The sequence below is a fragment of the Galleria mellonella genome, unplaced genomic scaffold (genome assembly GCF_026898425.1).
Source record: "Galleria mellonella isolate WM207_F2 unplaced genomic scaffold, CSIRO_AGI_GalMel_v1 utg121, whole genome shotgun sequence".
Classification (NCBI taxonomy): Eukaryota; Metazoa; Arthropoda; class Insecta; order Lepidoptera; family Pyralidae; genus Galleria; species Galleria mellonella.
This window is the reverse complement of record NW_026441983.1, coordinates 931,409-954,632: the sequence shown is the minus strand read 5'-3', so window position 1 is coordinate 954,632 and position 23,224 is coordinate 931,409. Positions and strand designations below refer to the sequence as shown.

Below are 23,224 nucleotides of genomic sequence, written 5' to 3'. Positions count from 1 at the left end.
TGATAACGATGTATACACTAAGCAGTGACCTGACTCTTCTTACTTTTTTTCTATACAAAATACAACCCATGCTGGGAACTCGCTAGTATCGAATCTAACTTTATTATCTATAGATTTAAAAAAAACCCTCTTTATATGTAAGTGCATAATTCTACAATAAAATTTCAAATCAATATTTTAAATATAGTACATAAAGAAACATTTTATTGTAGCAATTTCTATATTATGTGCGTTGGACGTTTTCAATTTACTTAAACATTTTCCAAAACTGTATAAAATATGAATGTATGCTTCTCTACCAATGACAATAAAAAAAAAATTACGAATACACAGTTGCGACATTTCATTCATTCAAAAGTAGAAGCATAAAGTCTGTTTATAAATAAGCAATTTAAATATGGAACAATTATTAAAAAAAATCATTCTAAACAAATTACTAACAACACAGAGCTACTTAGCGTTCGGTACGATTTTAAAATTAAAAACTTTCCTGTGCCTGTGAGCGTTAAATACACGTTGGTGTGCGTTTGCTTACATAATGTATAAGCTATTGGTATATAGCGATTTGTAATGTTAGGTTATCTGTGCGCGTGTGTGAGTTAGCGGAAGGACGATATGGATCTATATTTCCTTTAAAAAAAAAAAAAAAATAATTTTGTAAACAGGTATAAATTACATAAAACAATATAAAAGTTTAAATGTGTACGTAAATAGAGATTTACCGTAGACGTAATAAAACTTAAACGATATAATTCATAAGGCTTGCCTTTCACTTATTATGCCTTGTACAACAGTATTGATATTAATTACAATATAATAAATAATTCAGTTATATTGAATAAAACTACAGGCGTCAAGGTATCGAGACACATTATAAACAAATTTTAATTGAATAAAAGAAGTGGGAGGCAAAAAAATATATAAGAGGTAAAGAGAATAGGTGTTACAATAATATGTAACAAATAAATACAATAATGAATATTAAAATAAAAAATAAATAAAAAAAATTACACTATATATACAAGTCGAAACTATAAATGGATTATTTGTTAAACAAAAAATTTAAATAAAAAAAAATATAATTAAAGATTGTGTCCCACTAAAAAAACCGATTTCAGTTGTGACAAACAAAGTAAATATGACTTAAAAACTAAAGTGCAGGACCGAATTTGATAACATTTCAATGGAACTAATCCACAAGTAATCTACAAGTTAGGTAAAAAGGAATTTCGAAATCGATTTACAACTGACGGAGTTATGAGAAAAAAAAAATATAAAAAATATAAGTCCTTTTTTTTTAAGTCTGTTTAAAAAAGAGTACTTCTTTAATTATAAAAAATTCATTGAAAAATTAGTATTATAGATTAAATTTAAAATAATATTATTGGCAATTAATTAACACATTTTTGAATCTAAGCTTTGAATCTAGTCGGTGAAATAAAGAAAATTACTATTAAAAAATGTTAATAAATAAATTTACTTGAAAAAAAAAATACCATATGTGCCATGAAGAAATTGTTTAGCGATAAGGCCGCCTTTTGTATCACTTCTCCTTAATATATATTGTATTTATTATTATTTTTTTATCTGGTGCAATAAAATGTAAAATAATAAAATAAATGCATGTATTTAAATAATAGAAAAAAGTGTCAAAACGTGTGAAACCGCAGCGGTTGCACAGATTCGGAAAACTATGTTTTTTCCTCATATCGCTATTGTACCGAAGCCATTTTGTTTTCTTATCGAGTTAAAAATAGACGCGGCAGGTCGTGTCATATCTCAAGATGGAGTAAACAATATATATTTATAAAAATTTAATTGTAAATCGATTGAGCGGTTTCTGAAATTATCTGAACGATGACACTGACACGACATTTGATGACCTGTAATACATATAGATAAATAGTGATCATCAGTAAAAAATAATGTCTCATATTAATTTATTTTGTTTCACTATATAATTTTAAATGTTATGTTTGTTATACTGTTAAATAATACATGTACTTTATTTCTAATTGTTCCGTATATTGTACGCTTATATAGCAGGACATGGAGATACTATTTAACTGATGTAATACCTTAATTCGACCTATCATCCACAATAAAGACATTTGTATTTGTATTTGTACATATATTCTTATACCTACCTCTCAGTTAATTATATTTATAATTTAATTACTTTAACATAAGCATATCTCATCGTATTTCACTGTGATGAAAACAACATAACCTTCAAGAAAAGAGTATATTCCTTTTTAAAAGGCCGGCAGCACACCTGCAATGCCGTTAGTGTTGTGGGTGATCATGGGCGGCGGTAGTCACTTACCGTCAGGTGAGCCGCATGCTCGTTTGCCCCCTGTGTTGTAAACAAAAATCGAATATTATTATTATTATAATATATATTTGTATTTAAAATCTCCCTTTTTGTGGGGGTAAAATGTTCAGCCATGCGGGCTTCAGCCAAGCATAGTTGACTCTAAATTCTACATGCGGACGATGACAATGACGGGGAAAGATATTTTCTAACTATGCGACAGGTATCGAGGATGACCGCTTTCTGTAACAAATCCATTGTGTAGGAAGGAATTTGTAAAATATTTTATTCTATTTATTTAATTCTTTATTGTACACACCAGTTATAAGAATATGACAGTAGTAATCAAATGTACAAAGGCGAGCTTAACTCTAATAGAGTTCTCTTGCAGCAACACCCGAAGTGGAAAGGAGCATCAACGTCAGCTGGTAGAGCGGTGTACAATATTATTACAAAATATTAAATATTATATTATAAAATTGTAAATTGTAAATATTAATTGTAAATTGTAAATATTAAAAATCTGGTCGTATCTATAACATTCTTTCGTGGTAGTCGAGTATTGTACTTGATTGTGCGCGCGTGTCGGCGAGCGAGCGGAATGCAAACTAAACTGTACAGGGTTGTACATTATTTACTTTATTATTATTATTATTAATTTTTATTAAAAATTAAACTTGATCAAATGATAAATAATTTATTTTTAATTTTAAACAAAGTTTATTTATATCGACGTCTTAAGGAGTTGTTCGGTGAATATGACGATTTAGCGACAGTGGGGCCGATTCAATTTTTAATTTGTTAATTTAATTTGATAATTTTGCAAAATTACTGTTTTATGTATTTACAAATTTTAATTTGTAAAATTTCCGACTTAAGTTTATTAGAAAATTAGCTCAAATTGATTTTTACAGTAAAGATTTCACTGTAATATCAAATTGAAATTTTTATTTTAAAGATAAAAATAAATTTTAAAAGTAATGACTGCTCTAAATTGAGCCCGGTGAACGGTCTCATATATATATATATACATATATATATATATATATATATATATATATATATATATATATATATATATATATATATATATATATGTGTTTAAATAGATTATGTAATCAGCATTTCTTTGAGTCTGACACTGTTTCTATAAAATATTCAATTTATTGTACCTGCTCAAAAGTTTTTTTTTTTTTTTGTATATAATTTTTGTTTCGTCACAATTCTGTAACATTCTGTTCATATTGATTTTATTTATTTATTTAAATTTTAATGCACAGTGAAATTCTAAGTAGATTTCTATGTTCTTATACGAGCATAAAGTTTCAGTTAAAAAATGAATTAGTATGTATGTTCAAAATTTAATGAAAACAGAAATTTAAACAGTTTTGAATCCTGGAATAGATAAGTAAAGGACAAACGAATTATGCTAAGAAAAAACGTTACCTGCAGAGATTTTACTATTGAGAAATAGGAACTAAGCTGTATTTTATCTTATAACATGCTAGCGATTCAGCCCAACTTCTTTAGGATTTTTAAAAATAACATATAGTCTAAATTACTAGCTGATAATAGCTGTATATAGCTAAAAGTTTTTGGATTTATAAATTATAAACTTACTTATATTATTTTCGAAAATTATGTCTACCCGTGCGGAGCCGAGTCGTATCGCTAGTATAACGTAAATGTCATGGTACCTTTTTTTTTTATATACTACTTAGAATTTACCTACATTTTGATTAATTTTGATTTATTGGTCAAACAAGAGAATGTTAAGACAGTATTGAAAATGTATTGAACAGTATTGAAAATGACGAATCATCATAGAAATATACAAAATATTAATGTTTGTTCACAATGCTTATATTTTTTATACATTTATGAAAATACGAAAATATTTTGGATCAAAAGGAATAATAATAATAATAATTAAAAATAGATTGTTGCTGCCAACCCTAGCGTTTTATCAATACACACAAATATACACACGCACACGAAGATAAGTAACGAATTAGGGTCGCCTCTATTCCGGATTCAGTATGAACCGACGTAAGTCATTTTTTGTCACTTTTCTGTTACTGTATTTTTTTTTTTTCAATACATTTAAATTAATTCATGGAAAAGTATGTGTATGTTATTTAAATGAAACGAGGGATTTTCGGAGAAATATATATTTTGATGGTACATAAACTGTACCATTTTACTTGCTAATTTAGGTAGCTATTACAATGGAAAAGCGTTATTATCGCAGGTCAATGAATAATTTTTTTTTCAGTATTCCAAATTGAAATATTATTAAAAACTATATTGTAGTTCAAATTAAGAACGTTGAAAAATAATTACAAATATAGATCCTAGGTACTAGTAGAGTAGGTATTATTCTGTCTATGGTTTAATTATTGTAAATATCTTTTATAATAAACAAGGTCACAAGAGAAGAACTTATTCATAAAAACTAAAACATTCTACAAATTAACTATTACAAAATTTTGTCACATTCTTTCAAATTGATTATTTCGTGTAAACGAAAGAGACAGAAAACAGGTTTTTAAGATAGGTTTGATGTTTTTCTATGAATAATGTATAATGTAAACACCGAATATAAAATCTTAACTCAAAATTGAACGTTTTTATTTCTATTGAACAAATTTTTTAATTATCTTATTTATTAAAATAAAATAAAATAAATTGTCTCTCATGATCTTAAAGCAAATTATAAGAGTATTATTATTTATTATTATTAAACGTAATGCTTTCAGCATTAAGTCCGCCATGTACACATATTTGTACAAATGAATAAATAAATAAAATAAATAAACGCCGGCAACGCACAAGTAACTCCTCTCGTGTTGCAGGTGTTTACGGGCGACGGAAGCTGCTTTCCATGATGTGGACCGTCTGCTTGTTTGCCTCCCTAATATTAAAAAGAAACATTATTGGTCGTATTTTTTATTTAAAAGTAACTATACTTCATGGCTTCACCTGCGTGTATCAATACGTACATGTACAAAGTCTCCTATGTGCTAAGTTAGGACATAATCTATCCGTGTATCGATCCTTATTCAAACCAGTTTTGTAATTTTTGCGTGAAAGAGTAACAAACATGCATCTAGCCATCCTTCGTTATAAACTTTCACAATACTAATATTAATAGAATAATACTAGGGAGAAAAGAGATTGTAAGTAATGGGGTATGACAGCCCCATTGCTAGCAATATGCCCAATATATTAGGTCGACCTCCACGTGGTTCCTCCTGTAAACCATCGTGAATAATTCTTATTGAATTTGTTGCGATGGGCTAACTGAACTGCTTCAAAATCACCTATCAACCCTCACTGGTACCCCGCCAGTGTATACCGTTAGCGCAGGCGGGGTTTTTTTTTTTTGATTGGTGAAAATGGTATGGTAACCCCGCCTACGCTGACGGAATACACTGGCGGAGCACCAGTGAAAGGTGATAGGTGAGAATGAAAACAGGCCAGTTAGCCCATCATGATGAATTCATCAGGAATTAACCATGATAGTTTCCAGGGGAAACCGCGAGGAGGTCGACCCGGTTGGGTATATTTCTAGCAATGGGATTCTCAGTCTCCATTACTAACAATCCCTTTCCCCTGCGCAGGCGGGGTTGACATTCCATTATCACCCTTATAGAATAATACTTGCTTTTATCCGCTACTTTGTCTGCGTAATCAGGATAAAAGTAACGTAGAAGTAAAGTAAGTAGTCGATGAAGCCACTAAAGCGCTAAGTGGTAACAAATAAACAAAAAACTCTCTTTAAAGTTTATAACTTAAATAATGAATTACGAACTAGTAAGGAACAAGGAAATGAGGGTTATCGGTCCCATCAACTGTTGCTTTGACCCCTTCCGTCACTTAGGGAGTACATTTTTTTCTTACCGGAATATCCTGTCTCTTAAAAAATACATATTTATAAAATTTCATTGCAATCGGTTATGTGTTCTCGGAAGTTAGATATACGAAATACTAAATCACGCGGGCGAAGCCGCGGGTTTCAGCTAGATTGAGACATGTTAATTTTACTTGATAAAAAACTTAATCAAAATTAGTGAACTGATAAGACAAAAATCTTCATAATGTATATATATAAATAAATACAGCAATGTCGTACATTTAAATGTACCGTTAAAATGGACAAAGAATTTAATTTTTGCTTATTTCAGACTTACATCGCTTGGGCGGTTGCGTTGTCATTTTTTATTAAACCACTCAGATGTCCTCATGTTACGTAAATAATGTTTAGAACATAATTTTTTGGATAAATTTTCTAATTTCGATGTGAAACTTCCACTAGATGTCCGTTACATATTCAATACAAGTGTTTAAAACTAATGTACGAATACAAACTACACACATACACATATTTACATACCATTAAAAATAATTAAATTAATAATATGCAAAGATTGTAATAGTGTGCGCATCACATGGTACCTAACTGTTTAGAAAAAAAATACGATGTCAAGGTACTCGCCGTGATGGCTGTATGGCTCGGTTGCTTTTGCTTTGTCTCGTTATAGGTAAATAAAAACTTGCAGTGTGTTTTACTTTTATCTAAGCTGAGCTCTAAGAACAAGAAATTTACCAAAAAAATTTTGATACAAAATGCTGACTTAATGCTATGTAACATTCTCTAAATTGCCTGAATTATATATTAACTTTTTACCAGTGACATCGTCGTATTGCTAATCTCCATTACTAATAAACCCTTCCCCCCTCCACTTTATGATATTAGCTTAATTTAGATCTAAGAACAAGAAATTACATAGAGGGAGTGATAAAATTGATAATTCATAGCAGGCTAGTGTATAGAAAATGTTATACGGCCGTATAACCCTACCAAATACAGATGCAACCTGCTCGCATACTTTCTACATAAACTGTGTCCAATATATAATCTAGTAATGTAAAATTTGTTATTGGCAAATAATTGACTTATCAATATGAACAAAAATTTTACATACATATTTTCTATACACCAGCCTGATATGAATTGAGAAAAATAACAACTGAGGGTGTATCTTTCCTTCTTTTATTACTAATTATATTTGCATAAGAAGAAAGGAGGCGACCGTATGATTTACAGTTTTTATTTTATCATTCCGTCTACGTAATTCCTTGTTCTTAGCAATTACAACAACATTATATTATCTGTGATGTGACGTTTGCCGTTTTTATTAATAAGGTTATTTCCTAGTATCATCAATATTAGGGCGGTGCCGACTCTTGAATAACACAGTGATTAAGTAATTACTCTGTGGTAAGTATCTAATTTTGGTTTTTAGTTCTCGTATTTTGTTAAATTTTACATGCTTTTTTTTATAAAAGTAACCATTAATAAAAGAAAGATTTTCCCGTATGTGTCTTGCCATAGAATATGCCATCCCATTCCTTTCCCGTGGGTGTCGTAAGAGGCGACTAAGGGACGGCAAGAGATGGGCAGCGTCCTTAAAACATCTCCAAAGACTAACTACGGTGTCAATCCGCCTGCCAACCGTGCCTACTGACAAAACCCTCTTAGGGAGAGGTTTATGTCCAGCAGTGGACTGTTAAAAGCTGATATGGTGATGAAAAGAAATATTATTGGGTATACGAATGTTTTTGTGTTGGATTTTTTTTTTTTTTTCTGTGGATGAAAATGAAATGGTAACCCCGCCTGCGCTAATGGGATACGCTGGCGGAGCACCAGTGAAGGGTGATCGATGAGAATGAAAATAGGCCAGTTAGCCCATCATGACGAATTCATCAGGAATTAACCATGATAGTTTCCAGGGGGAACCACGAGGAGGTCGACCTGATTGAGTTTATTCCTAGCAATGGGATTTTTAGTCTCCATTACTAACAATCCCTTTCCCACCTTTTGTGTTGGATTAGATATTGTATGGCTGTACCTTTTTTTTTGTTGGGTGAAAACGGTATGGTAACCCCGCCTGCGCTAACGGGATACGCTGGTGGACCACCAGTGAAGGGTGATAGGTGAGAATGAAAACAGGCCAGTTAGCACATCATGATGAATTCATCGGGAATTAACCATGATAGTTTCTAGGGTGAACCGCGAGCAGGTCGAACTGGTTGGGTATATTGCTAGCAATGGGATTCTCAGTCTTCATCACTAACAATCCCTTTCCCCCTATATAGGTTAGGTTTAGTGAAAGTATCGAAAAAAAATTTTTTTTCATATAAAATTCTTATATTTACCAACTATAAAAAACAAAATTAAAAAAAAAATTGCTAATAAAATCTATGATTTACTTTATGTATGGTCTATCATTGTAACAGACATTCAAAATAATTTAATCACGTTATTAAACACACAAGTGTATATACAAATGTAAGAAAATTGAAATTGCCGAGTTGTAAGAATTATCGTGCATTTGTGTGTGAACAGTGTATATGTCTGTGTAGGTACACTTAGGTTATTTGTTGATATGAAAACCTTTAGGGTTGCCACAGCAATGCTATAATTTTTTAAATATTATTCTCCTTTTACAATACTTAAATTCAAATTTTAAATCGTCTCTATTTAAATAGACTTGTTTACAAGCACTTTTAAATCGTAATTTTTTTTTAATCTACTGCAGGCTTCGGAAGGTTGTTATCTGTTGTGAAAAGCCCGCGAGAAACGCAACAGTTGCTCTTGTAAATCTCTGTTAACGTTATGTGTTTTAAATGTACTATGTCTAATATTACATGGTCGTTAAAATGGCAAACCAGTTAATGACCCACCTATTGGAAAGTGGTAACCGTCACTTATAGATATGAACAGCATTGTGGACATTTGTTATAACGTAAGACCCAAACGAGTATGAAGCTCACCTGATCGTAGGCATAGGTAATATGGATACCGATCTAATATCTATAATATTGGGTTTCTCTGGACATTGAGGGCGGAAAAAGGTCGTCAGGCCATTTTGATATCGCCCATATCGGTCGGATATATTATTTATATTATTTTTCTATTTTCGATTTTTTTTTATACCACTAATTGCCACTAGTTGCCACGTTTAGTAGGCGAATTGGCAACCGCAGTTAGGCTTTGTAGATGTTTTAAAAGGGACGCTGCTGCCCATCCCTCTGCCTCATTAGTCGTCTCTTAAAACTCCCACTGGAAAAGAAGAGATGGTCTAATCTATGCTGGGACATCACGACAAAAATACATACAAGTTCATATTTATATACAAATAAATACATAATGCAAATGATGAGTAAATCATATTTCTTTTTGTTCACAGCTCCACTCACTTTTTTACGTTTCACGTCAAAATGAACCAATTGTGTTAAAGTTAAAAAAAAAAATCTATTGTAAAACGTAAAGGAACTGTTCCTCTTCAGTTGGTAATTAATTTTTTTGCAATCATCTGTTTCGTCGATGTTGACCTATATTCTTTTTTTCTTTCTCTCTTTTTGTTTTGTTTGAACGTAAATTTATTTTTGTTATAACCTCGTTACGAAACTCGAACATAATTTTGTTCATTTCTTATATTACATCCATCAGGGATTTCAAGTACAATATTGTGTTTATTTTAATTTTTATTTCTATATTATATATATATATATATATATATATATATATATATATATATATATATATATATATATATATATATATATATATATATATATATATATATATATATATATTGAATTCCTCTGTACACTGATGGTGAAAAAATGTCATCACCCATTCCGATATCCCCCGTATCGGCAGGATATCTATTTTCGGATATGTTAAAAGTCTGTCATCTAATATATTTTTATATAAAAGTATTTATATATCCTCCATGTACGTTTTTCAAGGCACTTTCTTCCACGCACAACCACCCTTTGGAATCAATTTCCAGCAGCGGTATTTCCGAACCGATACGATATCGTAACCTTCAAGAAAACAGTATATTCCTTTTTAAAAGGCCGATAGCACATCTGCAATGCCGTTGGTGTTGTGGGTGATCATAGACGGCGGTAGTCACTTACCTGATGGTAATGGTAATGGTGGATGGTGAGCCGCATGTTCGTTTGCTTCCTAGGTTATAAAAAAATACCTACGTATGAAAAAATATATATATGAAGTACTACTGCCTACTTGAAAGGGAGAAGAGATTGTTAGTAATGGGAATTACCACTCAAATTGCCAACAGTATAACCCGTCAGGTCGACCTCCACGTGGTCTGACCTGGAAACCATCGTGCCGAATTCCAGATGTGTTCATAACGATGGGCTAACTGACCTGCCTTTTCGTTCTCACCTATCATCCCTCACTGGTACCCCGTCAATGTATACCGATAGCGCAAGCGACATTACCATTCCATTACCATCCCTTAAAAAAAACTGCGTACTTTATTTTTTATTTTAATTTACAGAATTAAATAGGTAAAACAGAGCACAAAATAATATTATTAATAAAACGAGCAGTTGCAACCCTGTATCCACTAACACAGCTGTATTTATAATCCGTACACACTCACACGACGCCACGACGGATATATGAAACCGAATGCTTGTCAAACTAAATGGATACGGTCTATAGAGACGCCACGATGTTTAAGATATCGATATTTTAATATAGTTCAACTCGTTTCAGATAGAATAAACTATCGAAATATATTAAATTAATTTAAAATTTTACTTAAATTATGGCACACGTGTCATTTTTTTATTTAAAAACTAAACTATTGAATAGATTCTTATGAAATTTCTACGTGACCAATCTGTAAGTATAACCTTTTAAATAAAAAAAAAATTGTCAAAATGGTTTATTAGTGAGAAGTCATAATAAAAAAAAATTGTTTTATTATAAAAATGAAATAACACTAACTAAGACTTCGAACAACAGTTATGAGGTATTATACATAAAATAGACAAACTAATTTAATACTTTTTCTTTTTAAATTTGATTGAAACAAAATGTAGTTTGAGTTTATTTGATGAAACTTAACGAAAACCGAAAACATAAACATAGCCAAGTTTAATGGTCACAGAAGCACTGTTATAATATATATATTATATACATACATATATATGTATATGTATATATATATAATAAACGTATTGTTCAACAAATCCTGTTTAAATAAATAAATATATATATTATCGGGTTCTCAAGGTTGACTGGAAGGAATTCCTTCAAACGATAAATCCGCCTGTGTAATTTTTTTGTTATAACCTAATATCTACAGTATAAGTGAATGTACAAAAGCATATTAATAAATATAATTAATTTACACTTTATTGCATTATTTATAAAAATAATAAATATAGTAAATATTAATGAGAAGTGATACAAAAGGCGGCCTTATCGCTAAGCAATCTCTTCTAGACAACCTTGGGGTGAAGGACATTAAGAAAAAAGACAAAGGATAGGTAGCGCATTTATAGTAGTTATTTAAAATAACAACTAACTAAATGCACTGAGTAATTATTTTTAGCTATGGAAATGGATGGAAATGCATATTATACTACTAAAACACACAGTAATAACAACAAGTTAATAACAATAATAATAAATAATCTTTATTTCACTCTTTGTTACTATATAATTTGAAGTCCCTAACTCCCGAGGTAGGTATAAAAACACCTGTGTTTCAGGACTTAGCAAAGGCGAACTTATCTCTAAAAGAGATCTCTTCCAGTCAACCTAACACAGTGGCATAGGAAGTATGGCCATTTTGTATTATTGTGCTGCACGCATGAAGAAAAAAAAAACATTTTTACTAATTTTATGCATTTTGTTTTTATTTATTTTTTGTATATGTATCTTTTTTTATCTTTTTTCACTGTGCATTTGTGTCTGTTGATGTTTGTGTGCTGTAAATAATGCAAATAAATTATTTATCTATCTATCTATCTATTTATTATTAATAGTATCTCAGGTTATGACTGCCATTTTACAATAACTCATCCATTCCATACACTCACAAATTAGACAGTCACGATTCACCTACAAAGTATTAGTAAATGTCTGTAAGAGAACGCCCTAGCGATAACACCGCCTTTTATACCTTTATGTGTATATTTCAATCTGTATTTATGTTACTGTATTTCACTTGAATTATTTACTTGTCATTGTATATTTTTATTTATGGCGCAATAAAGAGTTAAATAAATAATTATTATTTGGACAAATTGTATTTTGTACGTTTTGTACTTGTATTTAAAATGTGCTGGTTCTTGTTATTATATATTATTATTTATATTATATTAATTGGAAATAAAATTGCCGTCTGTTGACTTGAAGTATTGTATGTATTTTTTTGTTCTATTTCAATTGTTTATAAATTTTTCTTTTTTATAAAAAAACTACAAATGTCATCGTATGTAAAAAGGTTAATTTTAAACAGTATTTTCTTTTGTAATTGTGTTTTTCTATTAATAAATATTTTTTATTCTATTCTATATATGTGATAACGGTATATCGATAAGAAATAATTGCCTATCGATATGTCGGTATCGAGCGGGCGGCCCTCCCTCGCGTTGCCGGGGAGAGTCGCGCAAGGTACGTTCGTATTATTATTAACCGGCCTTAGGATTGTGACACACTGACGCCTAATATATATAATACATATATATATATATATATATATATATATATATATATATATATATATTTAGATATTTTATAATAATTATTATGTATTTTAAAATAACTATTTAGATTTCTGTAATTGGTTAATTTTTTTACTTTAAAAATTTAACCAAAGTGGCTTAAACTAACATGTGCTGAGACAAAATTTGCATGACTTTAGATAAGGCGAAACATTTATTTTTTTATTTATTTAAACTTTAACGCACAGTCAAATTTTATGTACATATGGCGGACTTAACACAGGACAGTGTTCTCTACTAGTCGACCATTGGCAAATATGTACCTCTGTTATCGTTTAAGACAGTTTGTACAAAACCATATTTCAGCGCCGTGTGCCGGTGACTGGGGCTCGCGATTTGCAGTCGTCCCAATCACCGGTGGCGCCACCCCACGACAGGGCCACTCCGAGTGGCGCGCCGGGAACACGCAGCGCGCCGACTCCCGGATCTCCACCTCTAGTTGGGCTTTGGAAGTGTCCCGCCTTCCGCCGCCCGAAGATCCACTTCAGAACCGAGGGATACCCAGCAGTGTAAAAGGCTGCTAGATGTCCATCGTCTCACTGCACCCGCGGCCATCTCGCACCTGAGCTTTTCGCGGATGGCTGCACTTGGAGGTGCCAGCTACGCTATGGTCGGCCTTCCGACCAGCCGCGGCGCAGACACCGAATTTCGGAGCTGGCGCGACGCATTCGGCGGACCTGTGGCCCTCTTATCCGCAGCGGAAGCAGAGGTTGCCCTCGCTGGTGTCGACGCTCGCGGTGCACCGCTGCACTACGTGAACGGTCGTATAACCCTACCAAATTCAGATACAACCTGCTCGCATACTTTCTACATAAACTGTGTCGAATACATAATATAGTAATGTAACATTTGTCATTGACAAATAACTGACATATCAAACATTTTCTATACACTAGCCTGCTATGAATTGAGAAAAATAGCAACTGACGGTGTATCTTTCCTTCTCTTTTTACTAATTATATTTGCATAAGAAGAAAGGAGGCAACCATATGATTTACAGTTTTTATTTTATAATTCCTTCTATGTAATTCCTTGTTCTTAGGTATCAACGCACAGCCGAAATATCTGAATGTAGATTCTTGATATTCTGCAGATATGTTCTTTTCTTAAATTATATAAATAGAGGCATCGTGCCTCAAAAACGAGTCAACTGTTTGTCAGCTAATTGTCAAGTTGGCTGACTCGTTTCCTTATCAGCGTTCTATATACTTACGCACACAATGCACCTTGACGTATCTATATTTAATTGTTTAATAAATAAAATGAGTGTTTACGCATTAAAAAGATGCAGAAATTATAAAACAAAATAAATATAGGAGTTATTAATATAGGAGTTTACCAGAGGGAGACTTTGTACAAAAGTCGATTGCTTGGGTACCTCTGACCCATTCGTGTTTCAACCGTGAAGCAGTTGTGTTTGCATGGCTGTGTTTCGGTTTGAAGGGTGGGATATGGCGTGAATTTACAGGGTACAGAGGAATAACACCTGAATCCTCAGGAATGGCAACGCATGGGGGGTATCATGGGTGAAACAGTATAGTCTGCTATGTCCATGGTACTGCTCATGTCTATAGGCGACGGTTACCACTTTCCATCAGGTGGGCCGTCAGCTAGTTTGTCATTCTAAGTTGCATAAAAAAAAAAAAAGTTATAAAGGAATCGCTCGTAACTATTTATCACGTGAAATTGTATGAAAAAGTTGAGCCGCTTTTCTCGAAGCATTTGTATGGAGACACTGTATCTGTATAATCCAAGGTTCTTACATAAAAAAAGGTAACAAATATGGAATTTTGAAATTTAACAGTATGTAATTATTTTAATTTGCCTACGACGTGGTTGGTAGCCTTGATTAAGTTATGCTCACTAAAACGTCCAGACAGGTGGTGGCGTGGTGGGCTGGGTTATTGAGTTCCCTAAAATATGATTGAGCGCAATGATGGCTGCCTCACCCGTCATACTCGTGAACGGTTACTGCCTTTAGTCTTTTAATGGGTGATGATGAAATGGCAACTCCGTCTGCGCTGTCGGTGTACGCTGGCGAGGTACCAGGGACACATGATAGGTGAGAATGATTTCAGCCAAGAGGAACGGGCAAGAAACTCGGCTGTTGCTTGTTTCCAAAAAGTTTAATTATATAAGTAATGAATTTGTATGAATACAAACAACTAAGCTGTATCAGATCGAAAACTTTAAAATATATATATATATATATATATATTTTAAAGTTTCCCTTTCCGATTTTCAGTAATGGAGACTGAGAATCCCATTGCTAGCAATATACCCAACCAGGTCGACCTCCACGCGATTCCCCCTGGAAACCATCGTGATTGATTCATTAGTAAATTTGTCGAAGTACGATGGGCTAACTGACCTGCCTTTACATCCTCACCTATCATGTTTCCCTGGTACACTGCCAGCGTATACCGATAGCGCAGACGGGGTTACCATCCATTAAAAAAACCACGTAAAGTCGGGCTAAAGCAAATAACTTGCCAGTTTACGAGTAATGTCTAATTCTCGGATGCCCTCCGTACCTACCTACTCGCGCACACAGGCGCCCTCCTGTACAGACACGCACAGCTCAAATGACGGTATGTATGTATGTGTTGAGATAACGATTTTACTTATCACGTATAAATATGTGATTTCATGTTGTAATGAGATATTAAATATAATAATAATAATACAAATTAAAAATATAATATAATATATATATATATATATATATATATATATATATATATATATATATATATTTTTTTTTTTGTGGCGGAGCACCAGTGAAGGGTGATAGATGAGAATGAAAACAGGCCAGTTAGCACATCATGATGAATTTATGGGGAATTAACCATGATAGTTTCCAGGGGGAACCGCGTGGAGGTCAACCTGGTTGGGTATATTGCTAGCAATGGGATTCTCAGTCTCCATTACTAACAATCTCATTCCCCCTATATATTACAAAGACCAGAGTTAAATATATATATTTACAAGCACATTTAAATTATCTCAAAGGTTGACTGGTGGAGACTGCTACTAGCACAGGGGGGAAAGGGATTGTTAGCAATGGAGTTTGACAGCCCCATTGCTAGCAATATGCCTTATTAGGTCGACCTCCACTTCGTTCCCCCTGGAAACCATCGTGAACAATTCTTGTTGAATTCGTCACGATGGGCTAACTGACCTGCTTCATCCTCACCTATCATCCTTCACTGGTGTCCCGCCGGTGTATACCGATAGCGCGGATGGGGTAACCATTCCATTATCATTCATTAAAAAAAAAATCCTACTAGCACAAGTCTGCCTTTTGTACCACATCCTCATTTAGTCAAAAAAGTTATTTAAATAAATAAAAAAAAAAAATCGTCACTCGTTACGAATGGAGGGGTCGAAAATTTTCCGGAAATTCGTAGAGAAGAGTCCGCGAGAATCACAACAGTTGCTCTTTTATATCTCTGTTAACATTATGTGTATTTATTTAAATATAATGTAAATAAATCAATAAAATAAAAATACGTATGATTAACAGAAGTAGCCATTTTAGTGTAAGTACCTAATAGTTCCACGTGATATTGGAAGATACCGGTTTTACACAACACACACACACACTCGCACATCCAAACACTGAATGTGTCACGTCACAAATATGGATTTACACAGACGTACACATATTTAGACAGGGCAAGTAGGCACTGCGTCTTATTATGAAATGAAACTGTGTCACCGTCTAAATCTACATAAATATTATGTAGAACGTATAAAATGAGTCAATTAGGCATTTTATTTGTTGCACTTTGATATAGAAAAAAAATATTATATTAAACGTCAACTATCCATTGCTAATCATAGGTCTGACCCTATTGGCGTGGAGGAAAGGGATTATTAATGGAGACTAAGAATCCCATTGCTAGCAATATACCCAACCAGGTCGACCTCCTAGCGGTTCCCCCTAGAAACTATCATAATTAATTTCTGATGAATTCATTATGATGGGCTAACTGGCCTGTTTTCATTCTCATCTATCACCGGCGTATCTCGTTACCGCAGGCGGGGTTACCATAACATTTTCACCCATCAAAAAAAAAAACACAATATATGCAACCCTATATCTCGATTTTTTTGACCTCATGTACCCATTTAGAACAAATCGGACCTGGCAATACTACTTATCAACGAACTCGAATGGTTTCTTGAAGAAATACAGCTCATAATAATATCTGATAATGCAGCTTTCTGTAAGAATTTTAAGCCCAATTAGCATCTAATATATTATTAAAAACGCAAGAAACAAAAGTAAAAAAATATTTCAGAAAGTAACAAAATATTTTCTTTTTAAATATTTTTATTTGTAATAAACAGTGTCATAATGTATCTATTTTTACCTATATCTGTGGCGCGAGTGTTACCTACTCCATTTTGCCGCCAATAGAGATGGGCAATCCACCTGGGTGGGTTTAAAGTCTGGTGGGTAAAAACCGGGTGTTTTGGGTTTATTGGGTTTAAACCCCATAAACACCCAAATTTTTGGGTGTTTATGATTTTGTACTTCATCATCGTCATCTCAGCCGCAAGACGTCCACTATACTGGACATAGACAATATTATTATGCAGCCTACAGAATAAAAAACTTTTAATTTGATTTTGAGTTTATTAAGAAAGAGATGAAAGTAAAATGTAAAACTACAGTCAATCACTGTCAGATTCAGAGTTATTACAAGCGATGAATTGTATAGGTTCGATAGGCTCTATTTCGTCTAAACTGTTATGTTCATTTACTTGCTCAATGAAAGCTTCTAAGGTATTTTCTTCATTAAACTGAATGTCCTCGCATTCAGCTTTATGTTTAAGATTCCAGTTATAACAAATGAATGAAATTTTTTCAGTTCTTTCAGTTGTAAGTCGATTTCTTTTGTTATTATGTATGTAGCCTTGGATACTAAAGGAACGCTCAGTGGCTGCCGAAGTACAGGGAGCTGATAGAATACGAATCGCTACTTTGCTTAACTCAGTGGAACCACAAATACCTTTCCACCATATTAGGGGCTCAATGCTATCTAATGAGCTCCATACAAATCCTCTGGCCCAAAAGTTTTCTTTAGCTTTATAACACGCCAAATCTGCCATTACATTTGACAAACTTAAGTGTTGGCTTAAATTGTAGATAAACTCCATACCCTTAAGTTCTTCCTCTTGAGTAAGTTCGACTCCTAGAGTCCTGGGGTCTAGAATATATGCTGCAAAATGTATTGGCCTCATTGCCATATTGCATCTTGAAGATACTGATGTTAGAATCTGCTGTTTGCTTTCTTCGCTCAATGTCGAAATCTCATTTAATGCAAAACGTATCTTAGCTTGTACATCTCTAAATGTAATGTATGTGCGATGCAAACGATTCTGGTCGCTCTCTAAGTAAAATATGCTTTCAGTGACTGGTTCCAAAATACTTATACATTCCCCTGTCTTCGTCCAGAAATCATCACTTAGAATTAAATCTTTAATATCTCTTGAAATTACCACATCTTCTCTAACTGTTAATATTTGCAAAGCTATCTTATTTGCTTTCAAACTTTTTAACGAAGTAACATGACTTCCCCATCTTGTAGCACAAGGCAATTTTAGTGTTTGTGTAGAATCTTCACCCTGCCTTGATTTTATCAACAAGGAACTTAATCGTTGACTCCTTTTAACAGTTTTTATTATATTTATGGCTTGCATAATAAACACAGTTACTTCTTGTATCTTTACAATATCTTGGCACAACAAGTTAAGGATATGTGCACAGCAACCGAGAGGAACAACATGTGGATATTTGAGTTTTGTTAATTCGAATGCCTTTTGTATATTTCTAGCGTTATCGCCAATAAGTACAAGAAACTTATTTGCTCCATACACTTTCATTACTTTTTCAACTTCTTGGCTAAGGTATTCACTAGTGTGAGGATTACTTTCTGTATTCAAACTTTTAACGTATGCAGGTTGAGGTTTTGATATAAGAAAGTTTATTATTCCTTCATTTCTTAAATTAGACCAGCCATCGCACTGAAGGTGTAAGTAACTACAAGCATTTAGTTCCTCATTTAACTCAAAACGCATTTCTCTATATATTTTATCTAAGTATTTTGTCGCTAAAGCTTTACGTGAAGGTATTTTAAATTTTGGTTGCAATTTTTCGAAAAATTGTATCCATAAAGGATGTTGCACCATCGATAATGGCGTCCCTGTTACAAATATAGCTCTCGCTAATTCTGTTTTTATATGATCATCGGTGTCTTGAAACTCAGCATTTATTGTAGTGTTAGCAGACGACGAGGGGCTTATAAAAGAATCATTTGTCTCTATCTCTGACAGTCCAGACATTTTGGTTTTGGACGAGCTATCTTTTATAAGTTTCATAGAGTCTTTTAATGTTTCTGGAGATTTTGGACAAGTGATAAGATGTTGAAGCATTTTGGCAGCATTACTGAATTTGTAGACCTTATTACAAAGCTTGCAAGAAACAGACTTGTTTGGTAAAGTACGGTAGTGCTCCCATATGCGTAAATCTTTAGGTCTCCCCATTGAACCTAAAAAAATGAACGATGATTAGTTGGTCTGACGAAAATTCAACAATAGAGTGCCTATTTTTTTACAATGATTATTTCTTGTTATTTACAATAAATTTATTAAAAAAATAATAAAATAAATACAAAAAACCTTTGTAAAATTACATCTCCTCGGAGGATTAAACGCAGACGCTAGTTTATTATCGTATTGTTCTGTATTTTTCTCAGCAACTTCTTTAATTCGATTAGGTACTTACGCATATTATGTTAAAAATAAATATCTAGTACACATCTTAGGCTATCCACCATTATTATCCAATGACGACTCTCAGCTAACTATGCACTATCATCCAAAATAAACGTGTATGGAAAATTTTATCCCAGTCGGTTGAGGATTGAGGATAATTGCATCAACATACGAACATACCTACATACTTTTATTTACATAACGCAAGCTAAATAAAAGCTTGTAATAATACATCTAATTTTAAGTTAAAATTGTTAAGTGATCATGATATAATTGTATCATTCAAAAATCCACTTACCTTTAATTATTTCTTGTTAAGTATAAATATTATTTCAAATCTGCTCCCTTAATATGCACTTTTTTACTGCTTTTCCTACCTAACACGTTACCAGGAAGTCACGTTACCAGAGTCAGAGTAATAGTGAACACGTTTGACAGTGATTGTCGTCGCCTCATATTCAGCGTCGACGAATAGGGGAATCCCCAGTCATAATGTATTGCATGCGTGGCGGTCTTACTTCAAATCCATAAACAAAGAGATAATTACAGAACTCGATACTAGATGGCGCTGTTTTTGTTTGAAGAAAGTTTGCGGGCTAAAATACATAGAATTTCATCAATGACTTCCACAAAGAACAACATTTCTGTTTTTTCTAAGTCCGTATCTCTTCCGTATATTTCATAAGATATAAGCTTGGGCTACATTGTTATGCAACGTGATTTTGTCGCTGTCTTGCTAGCAGGGTTGACAGATATACGATTTAAATCGTACTCATACTATTATTTGTCTATTTTTTAATGTACGATCGTAAAGATTATGATCGTAATTCGCACAAAAACATACGACTTTTTGGTTACCTGGCAACATTTTTATTATGAAACGAACATGCTCACATCATCAGTCACATGCAACAATTTATTGGGGATTTCCCCTTCACATCTGGCAGTCCTGCTTGCTAGAATATAGGTAAGTCAGCCACAGTTACTGACGATCGATATTTAAAGGGTATTGTTTTTGTGCTAAATATTTCATAAAAACGTTATTTAATACTTTGTGGATTATTAATTTAGTTGATAATCACTGGAAGTAAAATGGATGCTAATTTGAGAGATCAAGATCTTCGTATAAAACAGTTAATAAAAGAAAATCTACGTAAGTACTCTTTTTATACCTAGGTAGGTAAGGTATAATAAACACAAAAGGTACTTAGATCGCGTGTGTTCGAAGCATTTATTCTAATAAATTTAATTTAAAATTGTAGAAAGAAAAAAATGTCTGCCAAGCCGTAGCCGAAGCCGATCTCCAAATATATTTGGCGATAGTGAGACCCAGTGTCCAGATGATTTACCCAGCGTCGTCGCAACCAAGAAAAAAAACGAGGATAAAGTAAAAGAAAATTTACTGAAAGAAGAAACAAACTGTTCTAAATGCTTAATTTATGGAGAAGAGGATAAAAGAAATGAGTATTTCGGACTGTTAGTGGCTCAAGAATTTAAATATATACGGCCATGTGTGCGAACGAGGTGTTATGAAGAAATTTTAAAGTATCTACGGGAAGCAAAAGGCCAACATGTTGATCAACTGCAACATGAAAACACTGAAAATTAATTACTTTCATTTTATTATATATAGATTTTTAAAATTTCCTGAAATATTATTAGTTAACGTTTTATTTAATATTGTAGAATTGATCAATACAATTTATAAAAATAATTTATTGGTATTACTTACATATTTTCAAAAAAATACGTAAAAACCTATTTTTTTGGGTGATTATGGGAGTTTATGGGTGTTTATTGGGTTTTTACCAAAGCACCGGGTTTAAACCCGGTGCTTTGCCCATCTGTAGCCGCCAATAATGAAATTTGTCATTCAATATTCGACCTTATTCTTAAACAGATAAATAGCAAATATATTTTGTTTCGGCATCTGATACTATAGTGTACTTTATTGTTAAGTGAATAAGGGTAATATTTCAATGTACGTGTAAAACTAAAATGGCTTAAAAACAAAACGTTCAAGTACCAACAACGACATCTAAATGTGATATTATGTTGACTAAACTATTAATTATGTATGTTTTTTTTTTATTTTTCTAAGTGGCCATATTTAGTTAAAAGACAAATATCGTTTACTAATTGTATTAAATGCGGAAAGAGAGTTCTTTATAATTACTAGGTAACATAGAATTCTTTTTTTTTTTATTTAGGGTTTGGCTAGGATGCCAGTCCTTTAGCTATTACATATTTCGAATTTTAAACTTGGAATACAGATAAATACCTTATTTGCATAGACAAATATTTATTTGTTATCAATATTCATAGGTTACGTTATCCAAAATGGCGACGGCATAGGGTTGTACCGCACGAGTTTGTTTCGGTTTAATTAATTTTTCTTATTTTACTAATAAAAAATAACTTTTTAAATAAAGTTAAAATGGATTTTACGCGAATTAAAAATATAATACATATAAATATATTTATGTTATATTTTTAATTTATTTATTAATATTTTTTCGTCCGCAAATTTTTATGTGTGGTTTTCAGAAGTAAATGGTTCCAATAACATGTAAAAATTGCTGCACCAAATTAGATGCAGTTATCACAATGTGTTAATGGAAATCTAACTTAAGAGGCATTGTATGTTTTATCTTGATACGCCATCTGGAAGCGGTCCATTTGATTGATTTTCCTATTTTTGGAAATGATCATACAATTTACATACATCGGAAAAAAAAATACATACTTAGTTACAAACATTAGATGTAGATTCCGGTGATCGTTTGAGTGGATAAAGTCATGGCGGAATAAAATACATACTAAATAAATATAATATAATATATTATGCAAGCAAAGCTGCGAAATTAACATATAGTAAAGTACAGGTTCAAAAACACCGGATCACGATTTTTCGAATGAAACGGAATGATGTTTTCTGCACGAGCGCGACAGAGATGGCGCACGTAACCGGTGAAGGAGAGGGCGACATTGTGGTCGCGTGTGTGGGAAAGAGACGGGGATATAATTAAAACTTTTGTCGCGCAGGCTTTCTGAGGAAAAGGATGGTGCGAATTGGGAAATCCGTAGAGTTGCTCGCTTATTTTTATCCGGTTACTGTAATAAAATCTAAAATATAATAGTTTTCCCCAAAGAAAAAAACACGTTTAAAAAAATACATATAAATAAAACTCGAATCTAATTACAGTTACAGTACCCATTATCGTCATGTCAGCCTTTAACTGTCCACTGCTGGACATAAGCCACCCCCTTGAGTGGTCCTGCCAGTAGTTGCCACGCTTGGCAACTGTAGTTAGGCTTTGGAGATGTTTTAAAAGGGACGCCGCTGCCCATCGCTCGCTGTCCCTAAATCACCTCTTACGACACCCACGGGAAAGGAAGGGGTGGCCTATTCTCACAGAACCCATGCAATAATTCTTTGGAATCAACTTCCAGCTGCAATATTTCCGAACCGATACGACATCGTAACCTTCAAGAAAAGAG

At 32.9% G+C, this 23,224-nt stretch overlaps 3 protein-coding genes across 3 annotated transcripts in view; all 3 read right to left on the bottom strand.

Annotated features, from left to right (window-relative positions):
• LOC113509324 (U4/U6 small nuclear ribonucleoprotein Prp4) overlaps window positions 1–23,224 on the bottom strand; it is a 251,128-nt gene that overhangs the window by 120,945 nt on the left and 106,959 nt on the right. The gene's annotated exons all lie outside the window — the stretch shown is intronic.
• The window catches only part of LOC113516573 (uncharacterized), a 47,072-nt gene that overhangs the window by 22,121 nt on the left and 1,727 nt on the right, over window positions 1–23,224 (bottom strand). The window lies entirely within an intron of this gene.
• On the bottom strand, window positions 17,363–21,558 carry LOC128201616 (uncharacterized). The gene is made up of 2 exons (XM_052899130.1): window positions 20,022–21,558; window positions 17,363–19,497 (listed from the first exon to the last, which is right to left on the bottom strand). Exon 2 carries the CDS (start codon window positions 19,490–19,492, stop codon window positions 17,621–17,623), a length of 1,872 nt encoding a protein of 623 aa, XP_052755090.1. The 5' UTR covers window positions 19,493–19,497; window positions 20,022–21,558; the 3' UTR covers window positions 17,363–17,620.